Source organism: Podarcis bocagei (genome assembly GCF_964188305.1).
Source record: "Podarcis bocagei genome assembly, chromosome: 3".
Taxonomy (NCBI): Eukaryota; Metazoa; Chordata; class Lepidosauria; order Squamata; family Lacertidae; genus Podarcis; species Podarcis bocagei.
The window spans coordinates 91,625,866-91,644,990 of NC_138127.1; the positions used below are offsets into that span (position 1 = coordinate 91,625,866).

Sequence of the window (19,125 nt, forward strand, 5' to 3'; positions counted from 1 at the left end):
TTTCCATGGTACTATTATCTTCATGGGTCCATGCTAACTAGTGATAGAAAACGGTAGAGCCGATTTATTCAGATGACGCAGATCCCAAACTTGGAACTGTGCAGCTGAATTGAAGTTTATAGAGCAATAATGGTAGCCTCAATTGATTATGTAGGTTAATCTGTGTTTTGGGGAGAGGTGGAGATAAGAGGGGATAGTTCTGCCTTGCGGGAGAGGATTTGATAAAACTTTTTACGGCTCGCCCAACCACATCTAGAGGGGAAAGGCACTTTGCATATGTACAATCTGTACTAATGCGTTCAGTTCTTCATTTGAAAATGTCCAGGGAAATGAAATGAATTGCTCTAAAAATATGCTTTATTGGTAACATGCTTTGACGTTAGACGAGAGAAAAGAACTTCATTTCTGATTCCTGAATTTTAAAACTAATCTCTTTGTGTATTCTGTCATCGAGAGAAGGCTGCGCAGTGATATATATCTCTTACAAGCTGCCAAAGGCAACGTTCTCCCTCCTGATCTTCTGCAGATAAACCTGAGCGAATAGAACAGTAAGGGATCCCGAGGGCCATCGAGTCCAACCCCTTGCAATCGCTGCTAAAGAATCCCCAACAAATGGCAATCCAACCTGTTTAAAAACCTCTAAGGAGAACCCACCGCCTTCCAAGGGAGTCCGTCCCACTATCTAACCGTTCTTACCGTCAGAAAGTTCTTCTTGATGTTTCGTCAGAATCTCTTTTCTTCCATCTTGGAAGAGTCAGACCAAATGGGCCACCTGGCTTAGTATTGCCTACCGGAAGCTGTTCTCTAAGGTTTCAGGTAAGTGACTCTCCAGGTCTCCCTGCATATGCCAGAGATCGACCCTAGGACCTTTCGCACGCAAAGGAAATGCTCTAGCACTGAATTATGGCCCTTCCCCGATAGAGACAACGCTTTAATTTCAACAAACAAACAGATCTGGTAACTAAAGGTATGTTGCTGATGAGGAGATGAACGGTGCTCTTTGCGTCTTGCCAAATAACACAGTGATTCTTGGTCACTTTGTGCAAGCTGAGAGTTTCCACCCAACCAGACTTCCTTGGAGCCTCAAATAAAATATAACTTTATTCTTGACAGCAGGATCCACCTAGGGGTGGGGAAGGGTGGGTGGGGAGGAAGCAGAGAAAAGCAATACAAGTCTGGTCTTATGGGTTTTTTTAAAAAGTGAGGGACTCTTTATTGAGAGCAGCATATTATTTGTTTTTAAAAAAGAACACCTGTTGGCTGTTCTACCCCTCCGCTTAAGCAAACTGAAACTAAAAAAAAAAATGACTCTAGGCTGCAATTCCAGTAATAATATATATAAAAAAATTACTAAGGCTGAGAGGTGTCAACTTTTTAAAAAAAAAACGTAAGAAAGGAAAACAAACATTGCCCCAAATAATCATATAAAAAGGCGGCATTGGATAGTCAGGAAAGCTAGTGAGAAATCTCCTTCATATGCCAGGCACTTAAGTGTTCTTTGCTCTGTTTTTTTGGATACGCAGGGAGGTGCCAGAAGGCCTGACAAGATGGACGACACGAGGAGAAGAGAGGTGGAAGGACTGCTTAATAAATATACAGGTTCCTCGCCGGATGAAAGAAAAGGACTGCGTGTGAGGGGCAAGGAAGGGGGGGGTATCTTTTCCAGTGTGGGTGGGACACCAGATTCTGTGCAAGGGGACAACCTCCCAAGAAAATGGCGGGGGTAATATGGCCACACAAAAAAGCTGCTGGACCCTGTTCAGATAAGGCGTACAGCCCAGGGAGTGGAGCTGGGGCTGGTTGCCTTCTAAAGCCTCCTAGGTCAGCTCAACTGATATGGGGAAGGCTGGGGAAGGAGGTGTTTGAAAATGACCGAAGCACAGGGTTGGGAGTACCTGCTGCTGAAGCCATTGCACTGAGAAATATAAATCAAGGCAGCAAGAAATGCCAAACCCACAAGGTGGACCTGGGCAGGCGCTGGGACACGGTTTTGCTGTAAATACAGAATCAGACAGCCTCCCCCTGGGCGTTGCTCAGGGCTTACTTTAGACTTCTTCCCAGTGCTTACCCCCCCCCCCAAGAAAAAACCTTGTGGGCTGCACAGCAGCACAGAAAAGCCCCCAGCATGCTGCACTCCGCCCCCCCCCCAATGTTAAGACACTTTCTAGCTCCTGGAAGGAACGTGGCTGTGCTTTTCGCTAAAAAGGATTCCCCAAAGGGGTTTTGTTCAAGGGGAGGGAGAAAAGGATAGATGTCCCGAGACAGAGGAATCACCACAGAGACTCTCTTTTTGTGACTGGCCCGCGGCAGCTGCCAGATTCCCCTTCATCTCTGGGACATCGTTGTTTCCAACTAGCCCTGCGGATTATCGGAGGTAGAACCTGGAAGAGCGCTGTCTGGTTGGGCGCAAGGGAAGAGGGGTGGGTGGTAGAAAAAGAGAGGCCTTGAGGCCTTCAGGACCGCTGCGTCTGTGACCCTCTGCGTGGGCGCTGCGTGTAAAAATCCCGTGGTCCCTTTGGGTTTCGACTCTTAGGTCCCGGTTTGAGGAGTCTGTAACAGTCAAAATGCCAGAAAAGCCAGGCTCCCGCTGTGTCCCAACCCCGGCTAGAGGAGGGCGGGCAGCACCTCCCTGCTCAGGCCTTGCTTTCGGACGGGTTCTCTCCCAGCATGTTGGCGATCTCGCTGAAAGACGGGCGGTCCTTCGGGCTGGGAGCCCAGCAGCGCTGCATCACCTTGTAGAGCTTCGAGGGGCAGCCCTCTGGGTGGGGAAGCTTCATCTTCCCAGATTGTAAACCTAGAGAGAGAAAAAGAGGAGGCTGAGGACACAGGGGACAGCTGGGCCAGCCCTTAGCAAGGGGCACACACTATGGAAACTCAGCACTGAGACTCTTGTAAAGGTTACAGTAATTTCAAAGAACTGCAGAGTGGTGCGTACTCTGGTTATCTCCTGCTTGGACCACTGCAATGCGCTCTACGTGGGGCTACCTGGAAGCTACAATTATTCCAGAATGTGGCAGCCAGACTGGTGACTGGGAGCGGCCGCCGAGACCACATAACACTGGTCTTGAAAGACCTACATTGGCTCCCAGTACGTTTCCGAGCACAATTCAAACTGTTGGCGCTGACCTTTAAAGCCCTAGGCGGCCTCGGTCTAGTATATCTGAAGGAGCATCTACACGCCCATCATTCAGCCCGGACACTGAGGTCCAGCGCCAAGGGCCTTTGGGCAGTTCCCTCACTGCGAGAAGTGAGGTTACAGGGAACCAGGCAGAGGGCCTTCTCGGTAGTGGCACCCGCCCTGTGGAACGCCCTCCCACCAGATGTCCAGGAAATAAACAACTACAGTGGTACCTCGGGTTAAGAACTTAATTCGTTCTGGAGGTCCGTTCTTAACCTGAAACTGTTCTTAACCTGAGGTAGCACTTTAGCTAATGGGGTCTCCCGCTGCTGCCACGTGATTTCTGTTCTCATCCTGAAGCAAAGTTCTTAACCTGAGGTACTATTTCTGGGTTAGAGGAGTTTGAAGGATCTGTAACCTGACGTACCACTGTATCTGACTTTTAGAAGACACCTGAAGGCAGCCCTGTTTAGGGAACCTTTTAATGTCTGATGTTTTAATATTCTGTTGAGAGCCGCCCAGAGTGACTGGGGAAACCCAGCCAGATGAGCGGGCTATAGATTATTATTATTATTATTAAGCCCGGGGAATAGGCACCAGTGGGGACGTACGTACCTGACAGCACCTCTTCATCCGCCAGCTTGGAATGGGGCATATCCCCCAGCGTGAATATTTCCCACATGACGACCCCAAAGGACCAGACGTCAGACTTGGTGGAGAACTCGTCCTCCAAGACGGCTTCAGGGGGCATCCAGCGGAGAGGGATCCTGGCTTGGTGGTAGTGATAGTACTCGCTGCTCGCAAGGAAGCAAAAGGACAGGTCAGTTCTCTGGCCCCTAAAAACCCCCAAGTGTGCCGCATTCAGACCGGCCAAGGGAGGTTCAGCAGTCTCTCTTTACCTGCTGTAGACATCCTTGCTGAGGCTCAGGCTGGACACCTTCACCTGCCTTTGTGCGCTGACAAGGCAGTTCCGAGCTGCCAGGTCTTTGTGCACGAATCTGCTGTTGGACATGTGCTCCATCCCCAGGGCCACCTGGCAGCAGAAGGACACCTGTTTGGGAAAAGACCAGCGCCGTAAAAATGTAATCAAGTCACCTGGAATGCTTTATGCCAGAGGTTTTCAACCTTTTTGGGCCCACACCACCCTTGACCAACTACAGTGGTACCTTGGGTTAAGAACTTAATTCGTTCTGGAGGACTGTTCTTAACCTGAGGTACCGCTTTAGCTAATCGGGCCTCCCGCCGCTGCCGCACGATTTCTGTTCTCATCCTGAAGCAAAGTTCTTAACCCGAGGTACTATTTCTGGGTTAGTGGAGTCTGTAACCTGAAGTGTCTGTAACCCAAGGTACCATTGTACATTCTTTCTGTGGCCACAACTGTGGGGTTCAGGAGTTGTCCAGTTCTGTCGCCCCTTGCCTGCAGCCTCTCCCCCCTTTTTCGAACCCCCTCCCTCGGGGAGTGTTCCCTCAGCCTCCTCTCCTCTTCGCTCTCCTTGGGAGTCCTCTGGGCAGCCGCAGCTGCTGCCCCTGGTCTCTGAGCTGCCAGAGGGAGGGGTGCCTCCTCACACTGCCCCACAGAGGCCTGGGGAGCACCCCCGGGCCAGCCCCAGAGGCATCATTCGCCTGCGGAGCTTGTAGCCAGGGCTGCTGCAACAAACAGCTCTGCAAGCCTTTGGGAGGAAGAGAGGTGAGAGGGCATCAGAGAAGGGAGGGAAGGAAGGAGTGGCAGAGGCCAGGGGTGCATATGGCACCCCTGGCCATCATTCAAGGCACCCCAGGGTGCCACAGCACACCAGTTGAAAGCCACTGCTTTATTTGGCACAAAAATGGAAGCAAGAAGAATTACCAACAAAAGAAGAATGGCAAATGAAATTAATGGACTATGCAGAATTAGGTAAATTAACAGGAAGGATTCGAAACCTGCAGGACCAGAGATTCTTAGAAGACTGGAGTAAATATTTGAACTATTTGAAAAGCAATTGTAATAAGCAGATTACGCTAGTAGGACTGCAAGGAGTTCTGTAAGGAGGATTATATGAAATATTGCAAGGAAGATTATGAAGAGAATTATTAGTTAATGATAATTAAAAGTATTAGAGAAATTCAGAAATGCAGAATAAGTGATAAAGAAGGGAAAATCTTCAGAGGTTGTTGACAGAAGTCTAAAACATTGTATAAGAAAAGAAGTTATGTTAAATGACTGTTGGAAATGATATGTTAAAAAATTAATAAAAATGTATATAAACAAAACACTGCTTTATGTGTTTTCTCATTGTACTGTAATGCTCTTATCTGTTTTTTTATAATGGTAGATTCTATTGTTGTAACCCACCCTGGGACCTTGCAGTGAAGGGCAATTGAGTAATTTCATTAATAAAATACACCTGGATTGGAAGGGGGATTTAAGGTTGTAGCCTATATGTCATGTCAAGCATTCAGACCAATACCACTGAATTATATCACAGTCGGCCCCCTGGAAACAGGCTGCGCCTTGTTCCCTCCTCCCTTGGCTGTTGGCTTATTCACATGCTGAAGCATAAAACTGCCTCAGGGAAATTGCTGCAAAGTTTCTCCAGGGGAAATTGGTGGTGTAAAGTTCCCACTTCACCTTCTGCTTGGTGCTGATGGGCTGCGGTTTGAGCTTCTCATCTTTAGTCCTGGAAATCCGGAGGAACTGTTTCAGATCTCCCTGCCAAGAAAGAAAAGGAAGTTGCTGTTTTCAGAACTGCACGCACAAAGCACCGAAAGGCAGGAAGGACGACGACAGGGATGGCCTCATCTGCCCAGGCAAAAGCGGTGGCGTCTTCTCTGGTGCTACCAGGAGAGCACAAAACCAACAGAGTGTGTGAGTGAGAGAGATTCCTTCCATGTGCCTGCAACTATCTCTGCTTCGCATGCAGGTCCCAGGTGTCAGCACCTGGCATCTCAAGGTAGGGCAAGAGCAGTCCTTTGCCAGAAAACCCAGAGAGATGATGCCAGTCCATGGAGACAGTGCTAAGATGGATCAATGGTCTGGGCTCAGGATAAAATAGTGTCCCATGTTTCTACGTTCATATATAATCTGGAATACCCCCTACGAACCCAAATATTATCTTCCATTAACGTCATGGTATTCCTCCTCCTCCTCATCTCATTTGCTTTGCAATCATTTATCTCACTGCTATATTCAGGAAGCTTTCAAAAGTGGGTGAATGATTATATATACATTCCCTTTGCTTACAAAGTAACATTGCCCTGTATAGAATCCAGACTCCCTCGTCACTCCATTCATTTCGGAGACTGAAATCTATGCAGTCACCTCCAATACAAGTGGCTGGTGTTTCTACATAAGCTGCTGGCGTTTGCTCCCAAACTAGAAAGCAGTTAAGGGCCACCCAATGTTTATCTGCCTCTCGAAGAGATGTCTAACAAGCAGGCATATCCCGCTTTACCCAAGACCTTCAATTGTCAGCGGTACCCTAGGAGTATCCCACTGTTTTCATTGTGGCAATTCCCCTAGTCAATGGGCCTTTTAGCATCAGTCAAAGTATAATCTATTTATTTCAATTATAAAGGTAAAGGGACCCCTGACCGTTAGGTCCAGTCGTGACCGACTCTGGGGTTGCGGCGCTCATCTCGCTTTATTGGCCGAGGGAGCCGATGTATAGCTTCCGGGTCATGTGGCCAGCATGACTAAGCCGCTTCTGGTGAACCAGAGCAGCGCATGGAAATGCCGTTTACCTTCCCGCCGGAGAGGTACCTATTTATCTACTTGCACTTGGACGTGCTTTCAAACTGCTAGGTTGGCAGGAGCAGGGACCGAGCAACGGGAGCTCACCCCGTCGCGGGGATTCGAACCGCCAACCTTCTGATCGGCAAGTCCTAGGCTCTGTGGTTTAACCCACAGCGCCCCCCCCCGTCCCTTAATTTTCTATTATACCACAAAGGAAATCAAGGCGTTGTACGTGGTTTACCTCCTGCAAGGCAGATTGGACTTAAAAGAGTCTGTGAGTGGCTCCACATCACCCAACCAGCTTCGTGGCTGAACGGGCATTTGAACCCTGGTCTCCTAAGGCCTTATAAGCACCACACCATGTTGGGCCTCAGTAAAACGCCTTTGGCAGGGGAGAGATGTTGGCCCGATTTCAAGGCCAGACTGCCTGCCATAAAGCTCCTACAAAGATTTGACAGTCCCAGAGGGGCTTCTTACCAGATCCACATATTCCAGAACCATATAGTGAGGCTCAGCTTCCCGGCAAAGGCCCAGCAACCGCACCACATTGCTGTGGTTCAGCTTGCCAAACATCTCGAACTCTCGCCTGAAGTCCAGCTGCAGCTGCTCATCCCTCGTTTGAAGGCTCTTGACCAAAACAAGCACTTCGGTTTCGTTGTCCTCGATGCCTTTGGCCTTGGCCAGGAAGACTTCTCCAAACTCGCCCTTCCCTGGAAGAAGAGGACAACCTTTGCTGCTGTTCTCGTGGCAAGTGGGGAGATAAACCAACACAATGTACTGCACAAGACCTCCATATGTCCTGCACGGAATACCGTTGACCTATTTACCCATGGTCCCAAATAGCTACATGATACTTTACACCTATAGTGTGCGGTGTTAGTTAAGTAACGGAAAGCAAATGTCAAGTGGTCAAACTCTAGGGGGGAAAGGTTGAGGTCACCAGCAAGCACATGCAAAGCAGGATTGTTTGTCGGAATCTGCATTCGACAGAGTGACGGAATCGCCCTCCGACGATAATTAACGACCTGAGCCTCTGATAAGGCTCCAGGCACATCCCCCATTCAGCAGAGTTTCCAGCACAGGGAAGATATGAGAAGTTTGGGCTACATTGCTAGGTTTTATTACTAAGCTACGCAGACAGAAAAGAAATACATCCTCTCTCTGTGAAAGCAGAGAGCAACTGAACAACAAAGGAACAGGAAACCAGTAGCGTCACATCCATCTCCTGTCTGACTTCCAACAGCCTGGAATGTGTGGAATGCAAAACAGAGTCTTGTGACTCCAAAGCACTGCACAGTGGCAAACAGAAACTAACATTGTTGCCATGCAGCATTACCTAAGGTAGTGATTGTCTGCAAGTTAGTGCGGGGAAAGTGCATCTTGTCGCTGGCGCTGTGCCTCTTGCTGACCGCAGAGCCGCTGCCAAGATTGGTCAGGGCCACTTCTTCCTGAATCTCAGCGGTGGTCTGGCCATTCTGCAGCAGAGTGCCCCCTGGGGGAAAAAACGGGTTTGTCAAAAAGGACCGCTTCTAAGAATCGGAACGCTTCCTGGGGATCGCAAACTCCGTGCTAACGAGCCTCCGGAAACAAAAGCATTGATTGCAAGGTGCATGCAAGGTGCATTTCAGGGGAGCCCAGTTCCCAGCAGCCCCATAAAAGGAGGCCAATCGCTGTTCTGCTGTGCGGCTGCTAATTGCAACCGAAGAGCTCTGCGCAGCTGAAACACTGTGGGGTGAATGCAGAGGGGAACGAGAAGGCAAGAACTCCTCCCTGGATTCACAAGGGCAGGGTGAGGAACCTTCAGCCCGCAAGCCAAATCTGGCCCTGGCTTGGGTCCCTATTTAGCCCTTAAAGCACCACCAACCTGTTTCACACCTGATGTCATAGGTGACATCAGATGTAAGGCAGCAGGGATGTAGCTGTGCAACCGAGTTCCCCACGGGGAAACTCAAGTCATGCAGCTGATCCCCGCAGAAAGCAGCTTTGCCAAGCATAGGGCTGGCAAACTGTGTTTCCCAAGCACCCAACAATCACATGGCTGTCAGGCATCTAAAGTGCTGACCTTTAAAGCCCTAAACGGCCTCGGCCCAGTATACCTGAAGGAGCGTCTCCACCCCCATCATCCAGCACGGACACTAAGGTCCAGCCTTCTGGCGGTTCCCTCCCTGCGAGAAGTGAGGTTACAGGGAACCAGGCAGAGGGCCTTCTTGGTAGTGGCACCCGCCCTGTGGAACGCCCTCCCATCAGATGTCAAAAAGATAAATAATTACCTGACATTCAGAAGACATCTTAAGGCAGCCCTGTTTAGGGAAGTTTTTAATGTTTGATGTTTTTACTGTTATTATTAATATTCTGTTAGGAGCTGCCCAGAGTGGCTGGGGAGCTGGGGAAACCTAGCCAGATGGGCAGCGTATAAATTATTATTATTATTATTATTATTATTAATTATTATTATTATTATTATAGCAGCACTGTGCAAAGGACTTGGGCAGGTGTGTTGCTCCACTCACCTATCAAACCCATTCCACAAGACAGATCATTATCTGTGCCACACACACCCTCAGAAAACTTTGTTTCTGTAGCAAGGACTCAATGCAACCACCCTTCTAGAATTTGGGATCGATTTCAAGGCAGAACAGTCCATTTCCCCTACAAATCAGCTTGCCTTGGTCGCTAGAGGGCGATGCTACCACAGAATTCAGAGGAGCCTGCTAAGTGCACAGAACTGGCTGCCTTCCAGCTCCTGCAATTTGATTAGCCCCTCTTGCTGTTTGGCCTATCACTCCAGGCTCCTGCTGGATACCCCTCGTGGTTATTTCATAGCCCTCCAGTAGTCGGGATCAGAACTCATCACAGCCCCTCAGCAGTCAAAGCAGCAGGCAGGTCCCGCTGTCGGCAGTGACGGATTAATAAGAGTATTCTGGGCAGCTCCTGCATTCTCAAGAGGAGCCCGGCAGATGAAGTTTGCCTTGCACAAAAAGGTAAACATCTCAAAAGGCAGGAGATAGCAATTTAGAAAGAGGCAGACAGTCCCCCCCCCCTGCACAGCTACATTATTTCCTGCAGGTTATTATCAGCGTTGGGAGGGAAAGTTACAAAAACCTACTAACATCAGCCCCAAAGTAATTTAAAATCATGCCCCCTCTAAATAAAGCAAATTTATAGAAGTTCCTTCCCATTTTTAAAAAGTGTTTTGCTAAGTTTCTCTCCACAAAAGCAACAGAATAGCATGCTTCAGATCCTATCGATGCAAGTGTGAAGTTAGGAATATGTTTTGCCTCAATGTGCATTATTTTGAACTTATTTTGCTGCTTATTCACCTGATTCAGAGAGGTCCTTTTGGAGATCTTCTCAATCTCCTTGAGTTTTCAGGATCCTGAATAATCTAGTACCATCTGCAAATCTGGTCGCCTCCTCAGTGCCCATCCCTATCTCCAAATAACTTATTAACAAGGTAAGAAGCACACGTGCTCAGTCCCCCTCGATTCTGGGACTGTCAGTTTATTCTTTAGTAAGTTATTCATCCATAAGAGACCCTGCCCTTTTATCCCATAAGTTTACTTAGGAGCCTTCAGTGAGGCGCATTTTGAAAGCCAAATATGTGGCCAGATCACCTCTACCCACACGCTTATTGACACTCTCAAAGAACTCTGAACCAGCATTGCGGGACCCAGTACTTCTTCAGCAAGACTTCTATATTCTGCATCATTCCACCTTTAATACCACTTTCTCCCAATATATGGTACCCGGGACAGATGCTAAGTTGACTGCCTATAATCTCCCAGATCCCCATTAAAAAACAAACCCAACAACAAGTAGTGTTATCTACTTTCCAGGCAGATTTTGAGTACAAGTTATGGATTAAGTTAGGAGGTGAGCAATGTCACATCTGAGATCTTTCAAGAACTCCTGGAGATTGTTAGTTTTTGTCTATGATCCCTAGACTGGCCTTCCAAGTCCTCTGTCCTCCAGGTGTTTTGCACTAAAACTCCCATAATCTACAACTGCTGGCTGGCGCTGGCTGGGAATTGTGGTGTCCAGCATCCTTTGGACCATCCCAAGTGAGGGAAGGCTCTGTCACAGTGTGATACCAGCTCCACCTGGTACGCAGGCTGAGACCCTACCTGCCCACAGACTGTCTCGCCAGAGTGGTGCATGCTCTAGTTATCTCTCGCTTGGACTACTGTAATGCGCTCTACGTGGGGCCATCTTTGAAGATGACCCGGAAACTGCAATTAATTCAGAATGCGGCAGCTAGACTGGTGACTGGGAGTGGCCACCGGGACCACATAACACCATTCCTGGGAGATCTGCATTGGCTCCCAGAACGTTTCCGAGCACGATTCAAAGTGTTGGTGCTGACCTTTAAAGCCCTAAACGGCCTCGACCCAGTATACCTGAAGGAGAATCTCCACCCCCATTGTTCTGCCCGGACACTGAGGTCCAGCTCTGAGGGCCTTCAGGCGGTTCCCTCATTGCGAGAAGTGAGGTTACAGGGAACCAGGCAGAGGGCCTTCTCGGTAGTGGCGCCTGCCCTGTGGAACACCCTCCCTTCAGATGTCCAGGAAATAAACAACTACAGTGGTACCTCGGGTTAAGAACTTAATTCATTCTGGGGGTCCGTTCTTAACCTGAGGTACCACTTTAGCTAATGGGGCCTCCCGCTGCCACCACGTGATTTCAGAGGGCCTTCTTGGTAGTGGCGCCCGCCCTGTGGAACGCCCTCCCATCAGATGTCAAGGAAATAAGCAGCTATCTTATTTTTAAAAGACATCTGAAGGCAGCCCTGTTTAGGGAAGTTTTAATATTTAATGCTGTATCATTTTTAATACTCAATTGGGAGCCACCCAGAGTATTATTATTATTATTATTATTATTATTATTATTATTATTATACATCAACTTGGACATTTCTTCAGGCTAGCTTCCTGAAAAGGAACCATTGCAGGCCCAAGCATCTGTCCACAACAAAGGGGAATAATTCATTCATCTTCTGAACCAGGAAGCCTAAGCTGAAGGCAGGTTTCCCCATTCCTGGCCGGGATTCAAGTTCCAACATCTTACCATTCAAGCACTCCATCTCTGGCTCCTCCCCCTCCGGCTGCTTCTTCAGCCTGTTCGCCTTCCTCCTCTTCTTGCAGTAAAACATGAGGCCCAGGACAATTATGATGTACGCCACCGCAGCTCCAACGGACAGCCCGATGGTCTGGATCATCTTGTAGGGAGTGTGGCTGCTTGGTGCACCCTCCCTTTCTGTCACCGGTTTGTCTGGAAGCAAGAAGGAGGGCATGACATGAAACAGAGGCCTGTGATGCTGCCTCCACATCACAGCGGCCACATCTGGTCACCACATGCCACAGTACATACCACAACCAAGCATGCTCTTAGCTTTTCTTTGCAATGTACAGAATTAGCCCAACAACCCTCCCTTCATCAGGACAGCTGTGCCAGCATGTGCTGCCTCTTGAGTAGGCTGAACGGTTCTTTTCAGATGTTGTTAGAACCAGTCTGCGTAGGGTATTTTGTGTCCAACGGTGGCTACCACCTAGTGATGCTGTTAAGTGTCATAGTATGCAGACACGAGAATATTCTGCCCTTCTCCTTTTCAACCACAAGTATGAAGAATATGTCTTGCCAAAAAACATAGTCACTTTTTTGCACCCCAAACACATTTGCCTGACCACTCTGAAATGGACACTTATTTCATAAAATTTGTATGTTGCTTGTCTGTACTTTAAAAAAAACAACAACCCTCAGAGCAGTTTGCAAAGAGAAAACAATAACACGGATTTTTAAAAAAGCTTCTAAAACATTCAAAAATAACTGAAATCATTGGCTTAGGAATTTATATAAGTGATGTTTAACATGTACAATTTTGAATTGAAAAGATATAAGGATGTTAATGAACCAAGTTAGGTTTATAAGAATTAGGATTTGGAAAGCCGTTATAAGGATATGCATGGAAATTCAACCAAGGGGAAGCGAGGAAGTCACTTAACAATGTTAATAACAATGTTCAATAAGGTTATGATTTATGTTTGTTTGTTTGTTTGTGTGTGTGTGTGTGTTTTGTTTGTTTATAATTTTGTGAAAATTAATAAAACAAAACAAAAATAACTGAAATCAATGAATTTTTTAAAAAACCATATTAAAGCCTATGTCAATCAATCAATCAATCAATCAAGATCCTTTATTAGGCATAGACATTTAAAGCCTATGTCAACATTCCACACATATTTATAAATGGGTAGGCTTGCCTAAAGAAAGATGTTTTTAGCAGCCGCAGAGAAGATTACAGTGAAAGGATCTTCCCAAGGTCGACTACAAGACTGATTTCTTACAAATGTGCAATGAATAGTATGTGGCGCGCCTTTAACAGTGCCAGTTCTGCAGAGTGAAGTGGCTGAGCGGGCATATTATGCGAACATCCCTTACCCACGACGTGGAGGAAAGCTTCGTGGTGCTTGATGTTGCAGCTGTTTCCGGCGATGCACGTATACTTGCCGGAATCCTCACTGGTGACGTCATAGATTACCAGAGAGTTGTTAGACATAATTTGGACCCTGCAAAAGGAAGCAGACAAGAAGGGGGGGGCAGTAAGCAGAAGCGCCCTAGGTAGCCCCAGAGCACGGTTCTGTGCAAACAGAATACACCTGCACCACAGAACGGCATCTTTAGGAGGGCAGCTCTAGTGAACTACTACTAGCATTACTACGTGTTCTTGCTATTGTTATTATAGCAGCAATAATAATAATAATAATAATAATAATAATAATAATAATAATAATACAGTAGTACCTTGGTTATCGAACAGCTTAGTTCTTGAATGTTTTGGCTCCTGAATGCTGCAAACCTGGAAGTGACTGTTCCGGTTTGCAAACTATTTTTGGAAGCCAAACATCCGGCGGGGCTTCTGATAGGAACCTCCTGCAGCCAATCCGAAGCCACGCTTTTGTTTCTGAAAGTTTTGGAAGTCAGATGGGCTTCCGGAACAGATTCTGTTCGACTTCCAAGGCATGGCTGTTATTCAATTTATATACTGCCCTTTTCCCGAAGATCCCAGGGCAATTATAACATCGAAAACATAACCGACGTGGCATAATAAAAATAATAATAAAATCAGAGAAGAAAATCATAATGACAGTCCACTCATATTGCAAAGGCCAAAGGCCTGGGTAAAGAATAATGTTTTTGCCAGGCGCCTAAAGACATACAATCATAGGATTGTAGAGTTGGAAGGGAACCCAAGCGTGATTGAGTTCATCCCCCTGCAATACAAGAATCTTTTGCCAAACAAGGGGCTCGAACCCACAACCCTGAGAATAAGAATCCTGTGCTCTACCAATTGAGCTATCCCAGGCGTCGCCCACCCAAGGAGGCTGCAAAAAAGAGCCAGTGGAGGGGTATCACTGGTTGGATGGGGGGATGTAGCGTGGGGAGTGACAAGGGCCAAATTTGACCCCTGGGGTTTCCAACAGATCAAGTCCACTGGTGCACCCTGACCTTCACCTCCTACCCTACAAAGCTTTAGGCCAAAGCCTTTCCCCACTCTGCTACCAGCGATCCTTTTGAGCAGGAGTGTGCTTCCACTCTGGGTGCTTCCACCTACCTTCCACTGCAACAGTGCTGTACTGCTTTGAGGCACGCTCTTGTTAAAGAGTCTGCCTGGCTTTTTAATCAACCCTAAACGCTGGTTCTTGCCGCATGCCCTTCAGAGCAAAAGGGATGATCCCTTAATTGCCTGCCTATTGTGTTCGCTTCGGCTGTGCGGGAACCGGAGAGAGCTGCGCCATGGGCTAGGGAGTGCCATGCTCTTCCCACGCACATATACAAAAGGAGAAGGTTGTGGAGAAGTGCAGCCAGAGGACTCAAGAGGCCTGGAGGTGACCCCTGTCTTGCAGAAGAGAGCCTCCCTCTCTGTAAAAACACAGCAGGCAAGAGACTTGGTGAACCGTCAAGACATAGGCTTCTAATGCGGTTTAGTACGGCAACACGGTTGGGTCAACTAAGCTGCAGCTACTGCAAAAATGCTTCTTTTTACCTGCAGAACTTGAAATTCAAGTCGACAAGGCCCTGCTGTAAAGCAACGGGTGAATGCAAGAGGCTCGTTGCAGGAGGCGACGGAGGAACAAGTTAAGGGCTGTATACAACTAAATCATACTCTGCAGCCAGGGTGGTGCAGCGGTTAAGAGGCCTGGACCAGGACCTGGGAGATGACCAGAGTTCAAATCCCCACTCGGGCATGAAGTTTGCTGGGTGATCCTAGGCCAGTCCCTTAATTCTCAAGCCTAACCTATCTCACAGGGTTGTTGCTGTTGTGAGGATATAATGGGGAGACGTATGGTCATCACCTACAGCTTCTTGGGATAAAGGCAGGATATAAAGAAAGAGCAGACTCGGTGAAATCAACAGACACAAGTAACTTGGACGTCCACTGGATTGAATCCAACGCTAAGCACCAGGACTCCCCTTCATTCTCCTCTCCCCATGTACCCCCCCAAAATAGAAGTCTCTGCAGCAGATCTTGGGGGGCTTCAGAAGGGAGAAGTTCCTTCATCCAAGTGGAAGTCTGTTGTGTGAGCAGGACAGAAGCACTGGGGGTGCAACTTAGTGGGTGAAAGGATGCCTTTCCCCAACAGAGGTATTGAGAATTTTTTGGAGGGGATAGACCATTACCTGGGCCCGAATTTGTCAACGTCCAGAATCCTGTCCTTCCCTTTCCACTGGATTTGTGGCGCCGGGTCGCCTTCGGCTTGGCACTGGAACATGGCTGTGTGTCCCGGGTAGACGGTTGTGTCTTCTGGTTGCAGCTTAAAGCTTATGAAAACTAAAAATAAGGAAGAAACTTCACATTGTTTGGTGGCTGTTTTTCATATCATTGTATGAGTTTAGGTACATTAGAGTTCGCCACTTTTTTCTTTCCCAGAAGAAAAGGCAGGACTGAAAGACAGCTGCACCCAGGTGCAGACATTTAATTTGAGAGCATGTTGGAAATTGATATGGATGGCAACCATCAGTTCTGAAAGCCACTCTCCCCAGAAGTCTCAGTAGCCCGCTGACGACTAAGCCACTTATTTAAACGTCTATATACGGGATGTGGGTGGCGCTGTGGGTAACACCACAGAGCCTAGGACTTGCCGATCAGAAGGTCGGCGGTTCAAATCCCCGTGACGGGGTGAGCTCCCGTTGCTCAGTCCCTGCTCCTGCCAACCTAGCAGTTCGAAAGCACGTCAAAGTGCAAGTAGATAAATAGGTACTGCTCCGGCGGGAAGGTAAACAGCATTTCCGTGCGCTGCTCTGGTTCCCCAGAAGCGGCTTAGTCATACTGGCCACATGACCTGGAAGCTGGACGCCGGCTCCCTCGGCCAATAAAGCGAGATGAGCGCCGCAACCCTTTACCTTTATACTGCTTTTCCAGTTGTTGAAAAAGGCTGTGCTATTGGGGGGGGGGGTGCACACATGCTCTATGATTTGTGATATATTGCCAGGTCAAAAATTATGAAACCGACATCACAACATGGACTTCAAACCAGTTTGGGATGATATATCACCCAGCCCTACTACAGCGGCAAAAATCACCCAGTCCTACTACAGTGTTCCAAAAATGGAAAGAAGTCCCGACGAAAGAATGGATACAAAAACTTATGGAATACGCAGAAATGGCGAAGCTTACCAGAAAAATAAGAAATCAAGATAACTTTTTTAAAAAAGCTATACAACCTTTTACAAAACTTTTCATAAAGAATGGAATTCATTTATTGAATATTCACAAAGAAACTGTAAACAGATAAGAACATTGGCAGGACTACAGTCGTACCTCAGCTCCCGAATGCCTTGGGAGTCAAACATTCCGGCTCCCGAAAACTAAAAGTGATTGTTTTGGTTTTTGAACTTTCTTTTGGAAGCTGAATGTCCGACGGGGCTACTGCAGCTTCCAACTGATTGGAAGCTCCTGCAGCCAATCAGAAGCCACGCTTTGGTTTCTGAACATTTCAGAAGTCAAACGGACTTCCAGAACGGATTCTATTCGACTTCCAAGGTACGACTGTATTGTATTAACCTGCAGTTTTATAAGAGTATACATTTAAAGTAGATGGAATAAATGATTAAATTAAGTTAATATGGAAAATGCAGAAAATATAAAAAAATAAATTTAAGGAACCGCAAAAAGAGGGGGTAGGAAGTCAAGTTTTGAAATGTTAAAATGATTGCAAAAATTATTTAAATGTATAAAATTGAAAATCATAAGAAAAACCTGTGATGCCAGCCAATGCCTCCACATAGTTCCAGCCTTATTTCAGATATTACAATATATCAGTACATTGCAATATCTAGCTGGTGATATATCAAAATGTTGAAAACCAAATATTGCCCAGCCTTAGTCTGTGTCTGTCTGTCTGTCTGTCTGTGTCTCTGTCTCTGTCTCTCTCACACACACACACACAAACACAGCATTACAAGGCTAACAGAAACACAGATTTGTAGAGTTGGAAGGGACCGCAAGGGTCCTCTAGTCCAGTGTTTCCCAACCACTGTTCCGCGGCACACTAGTGTGCCGCGAGATGTTGCCTGGTGTGCCGCAAGATGTTGCCTGGAGGGAGGCGGGCGAGTCGGGCGGCGAGAGGCGGGGCGGCGACGGCGAGGAGAGGCCGCCCAGCGCGGGGCTCTCGCCGTCTGCCTGCCTGGCTGCCTGCGAGCTCGGCGGGCAGCGCCTCCGTCCGCAGCGCCCGCCTCGCGGCTCTCATTCCCTGCCCCTGCCAAAGCTCACCCAGCCAAGCCGCGCTCTCCTTCCTGCCTTGCTTTGCTGCCTCCTCCTCCCCCCCCCCAAAGCTTGGAGGTTCCCCGGCAAGGGGGAGGGAAAAAAATTGAAACTTACACTTTCGTGCGTCCCTCCCGGCGTGACGCTGCGCGCTGACGTCACGGGGCTGTAATGGTGGTGTGCCTCGAGATTTTTTTCATCAAACAAGTGTGCCTTTGCCCAAAAAAGGTTGGGAAACACTGCTCTAGTCCAACCCCCTGCAATGAAGGAATCTTTAGCCCAACGTGGGGCTCGAACCCACAACCCTGAGATCAAGAGTTTTATGCTCTACTGACTGAGCTATCAGGTGGGCAGTGTGTCTAGAGCCATGAACAGGAGCCCACCTCTTTGGTGGTGTTGACCCATATCTCAACATTTTACCAAGAGTGACTACTGACCCCCCACAGGCCTCCTCAGAAAATCAGGCTGGCGGATCTTGGACCTCTTAAGTCGCCAAGCACTGCTTAAAAAGACAATCCTCTTCTACCCAACGCTTACCTGCCACTGTGAGCTGGACGGTCGCTCTGATTTCTCCCTGAGGGCCGTTGGAAGCAATGCAAGTATATTTTCCGGCGTCGCTCCTCGTCACTTTGCGAAAGCTCATGTTTCCAGCATTCTGACTGACCCGGGCTGGCAGGCTGCTCCCATCTGGGTAGAGACAATTCAGGAGCAGACCGTAAGTAGCCGACCAGGACCTACCATGTCCTGGCGAAGGATTAGCTTTGCGGAGAAGGAAAACTATTGTCAACAAAGGACAATGAACATTTTAGAAACCCAATGCAAAGCTCCTGCGCTTCTCTGCAAAACAAAAGGGAAACACCCAGAGACATTTTTTTTTTGCAGTAAGGCCTGTCGATACAAAGCCCATTGCACATTCTGAACATTTCCTCCTCACCGGTTTTAATCCACTGGATTGCAGGCTTTTCCCGGCCTGTGGCAGAACAAGAGACGGTGACCTCTTTATCAAACTCGACACACTGCTGAGGCTGAGGGGTAGGGGTGAACTTCAGCTTCTCTGAAATTAAAATGCCCGGGTAAGAAGACATGAGCATAGTAATCAAACACCAAACAATTAATCCTTAGGTCTCCTTACAAGACAGTTTAGCGCTTGTGGGCGGCACAGGCTCAGGCACACGAGGCCCTGAAAAGGCTCCAATTCTTCAGGAGCAGGAGACGCACGCTTACCGACTGATTCATAGCCGGAAGGGATTCCCAGGGGTCATTTAGCAATGAAGGAATCCCAGCTGAATTGTGAGGGCATGCGTTTGTTTCGTGTAGCGCATGCATACAGAAAACGAGAAGAGTTCCTCCCCCAACAGGAGTCACATACCCAGGACGTGCACCCGAGCCTGCTCCTCAATGCTCCCGGCTGGTGTGCTGCTCACACACTTGAACACTGTCCCGTCGTACACTTCCACGTTGTTAATCCGCAGCGTCCCATTCTCGGCAATTTCAAAGCGGGAATCCTGCCAGAGGTACAGAAATGGCCAACGTATG

At 47.9% G+C, this 19,125-nt stretch overlaps 1 protein-coding gene across 1 annotated transcript in view; it reads right to left on the reverse strand.

Annotated features, from left to right (window-relative positions):
• Positions 1-1,382: 1,382 nt before the first annotated feature.
• The window catches only part of PTK7 (protein tyrosine kinase 7 (inactive)), a 100,601-nt gene continuing 82,858 nt past the window's right edge, over positions 1,383-19,125 (reverse strand). Inside the window, exons 9-20 of the mRNA XM_081188443.1 lie at positions 18,959-19,094; positions 18,524-18,643; positions 18,127-18,276; positions 15,507-15,657; positions 13,266-13,393; positions 11,895-12,098; positions 8,167-8,322; positions 7,308-7,540; positions 5,727-5,807; positions 4,018-4,169; positions 3,734-3,912; positions 1,383-2,794 (exon numbers count right to left, since the gene is read on the reverse strand). Of these exons, the coding sequence (XP_081044569.1) occupies positions 2,634-2,794; positions 3,734-3,912; positions 4,018-4,169; positions 5,727-5,807; positions 7,308-7,540; positions 8,167-8,322; positions 11,895-12,098; positions 13,266-13,393; positions 15,507-15,657; positions 18,127-18,276; positions 18,524-18,643; positions 18,959-19,094 (1,851 nt within the window). The 3' untranslated portion in view covers positions 1,383-2,633. The remainder of the gene's footprint in view (positions 2,795-3,733; positions 3,913-4,017; positions 4,170-5,726; positions 5,808-7,307; positions 7,541-8,166; positions 8,323-11,894; positions 12,099-13,265; positions 13,394-15,506; positions 15,658-18,126; positions 18,277-18,523; positions 18,644-18,958; positions 19,095-19,125) is intronic.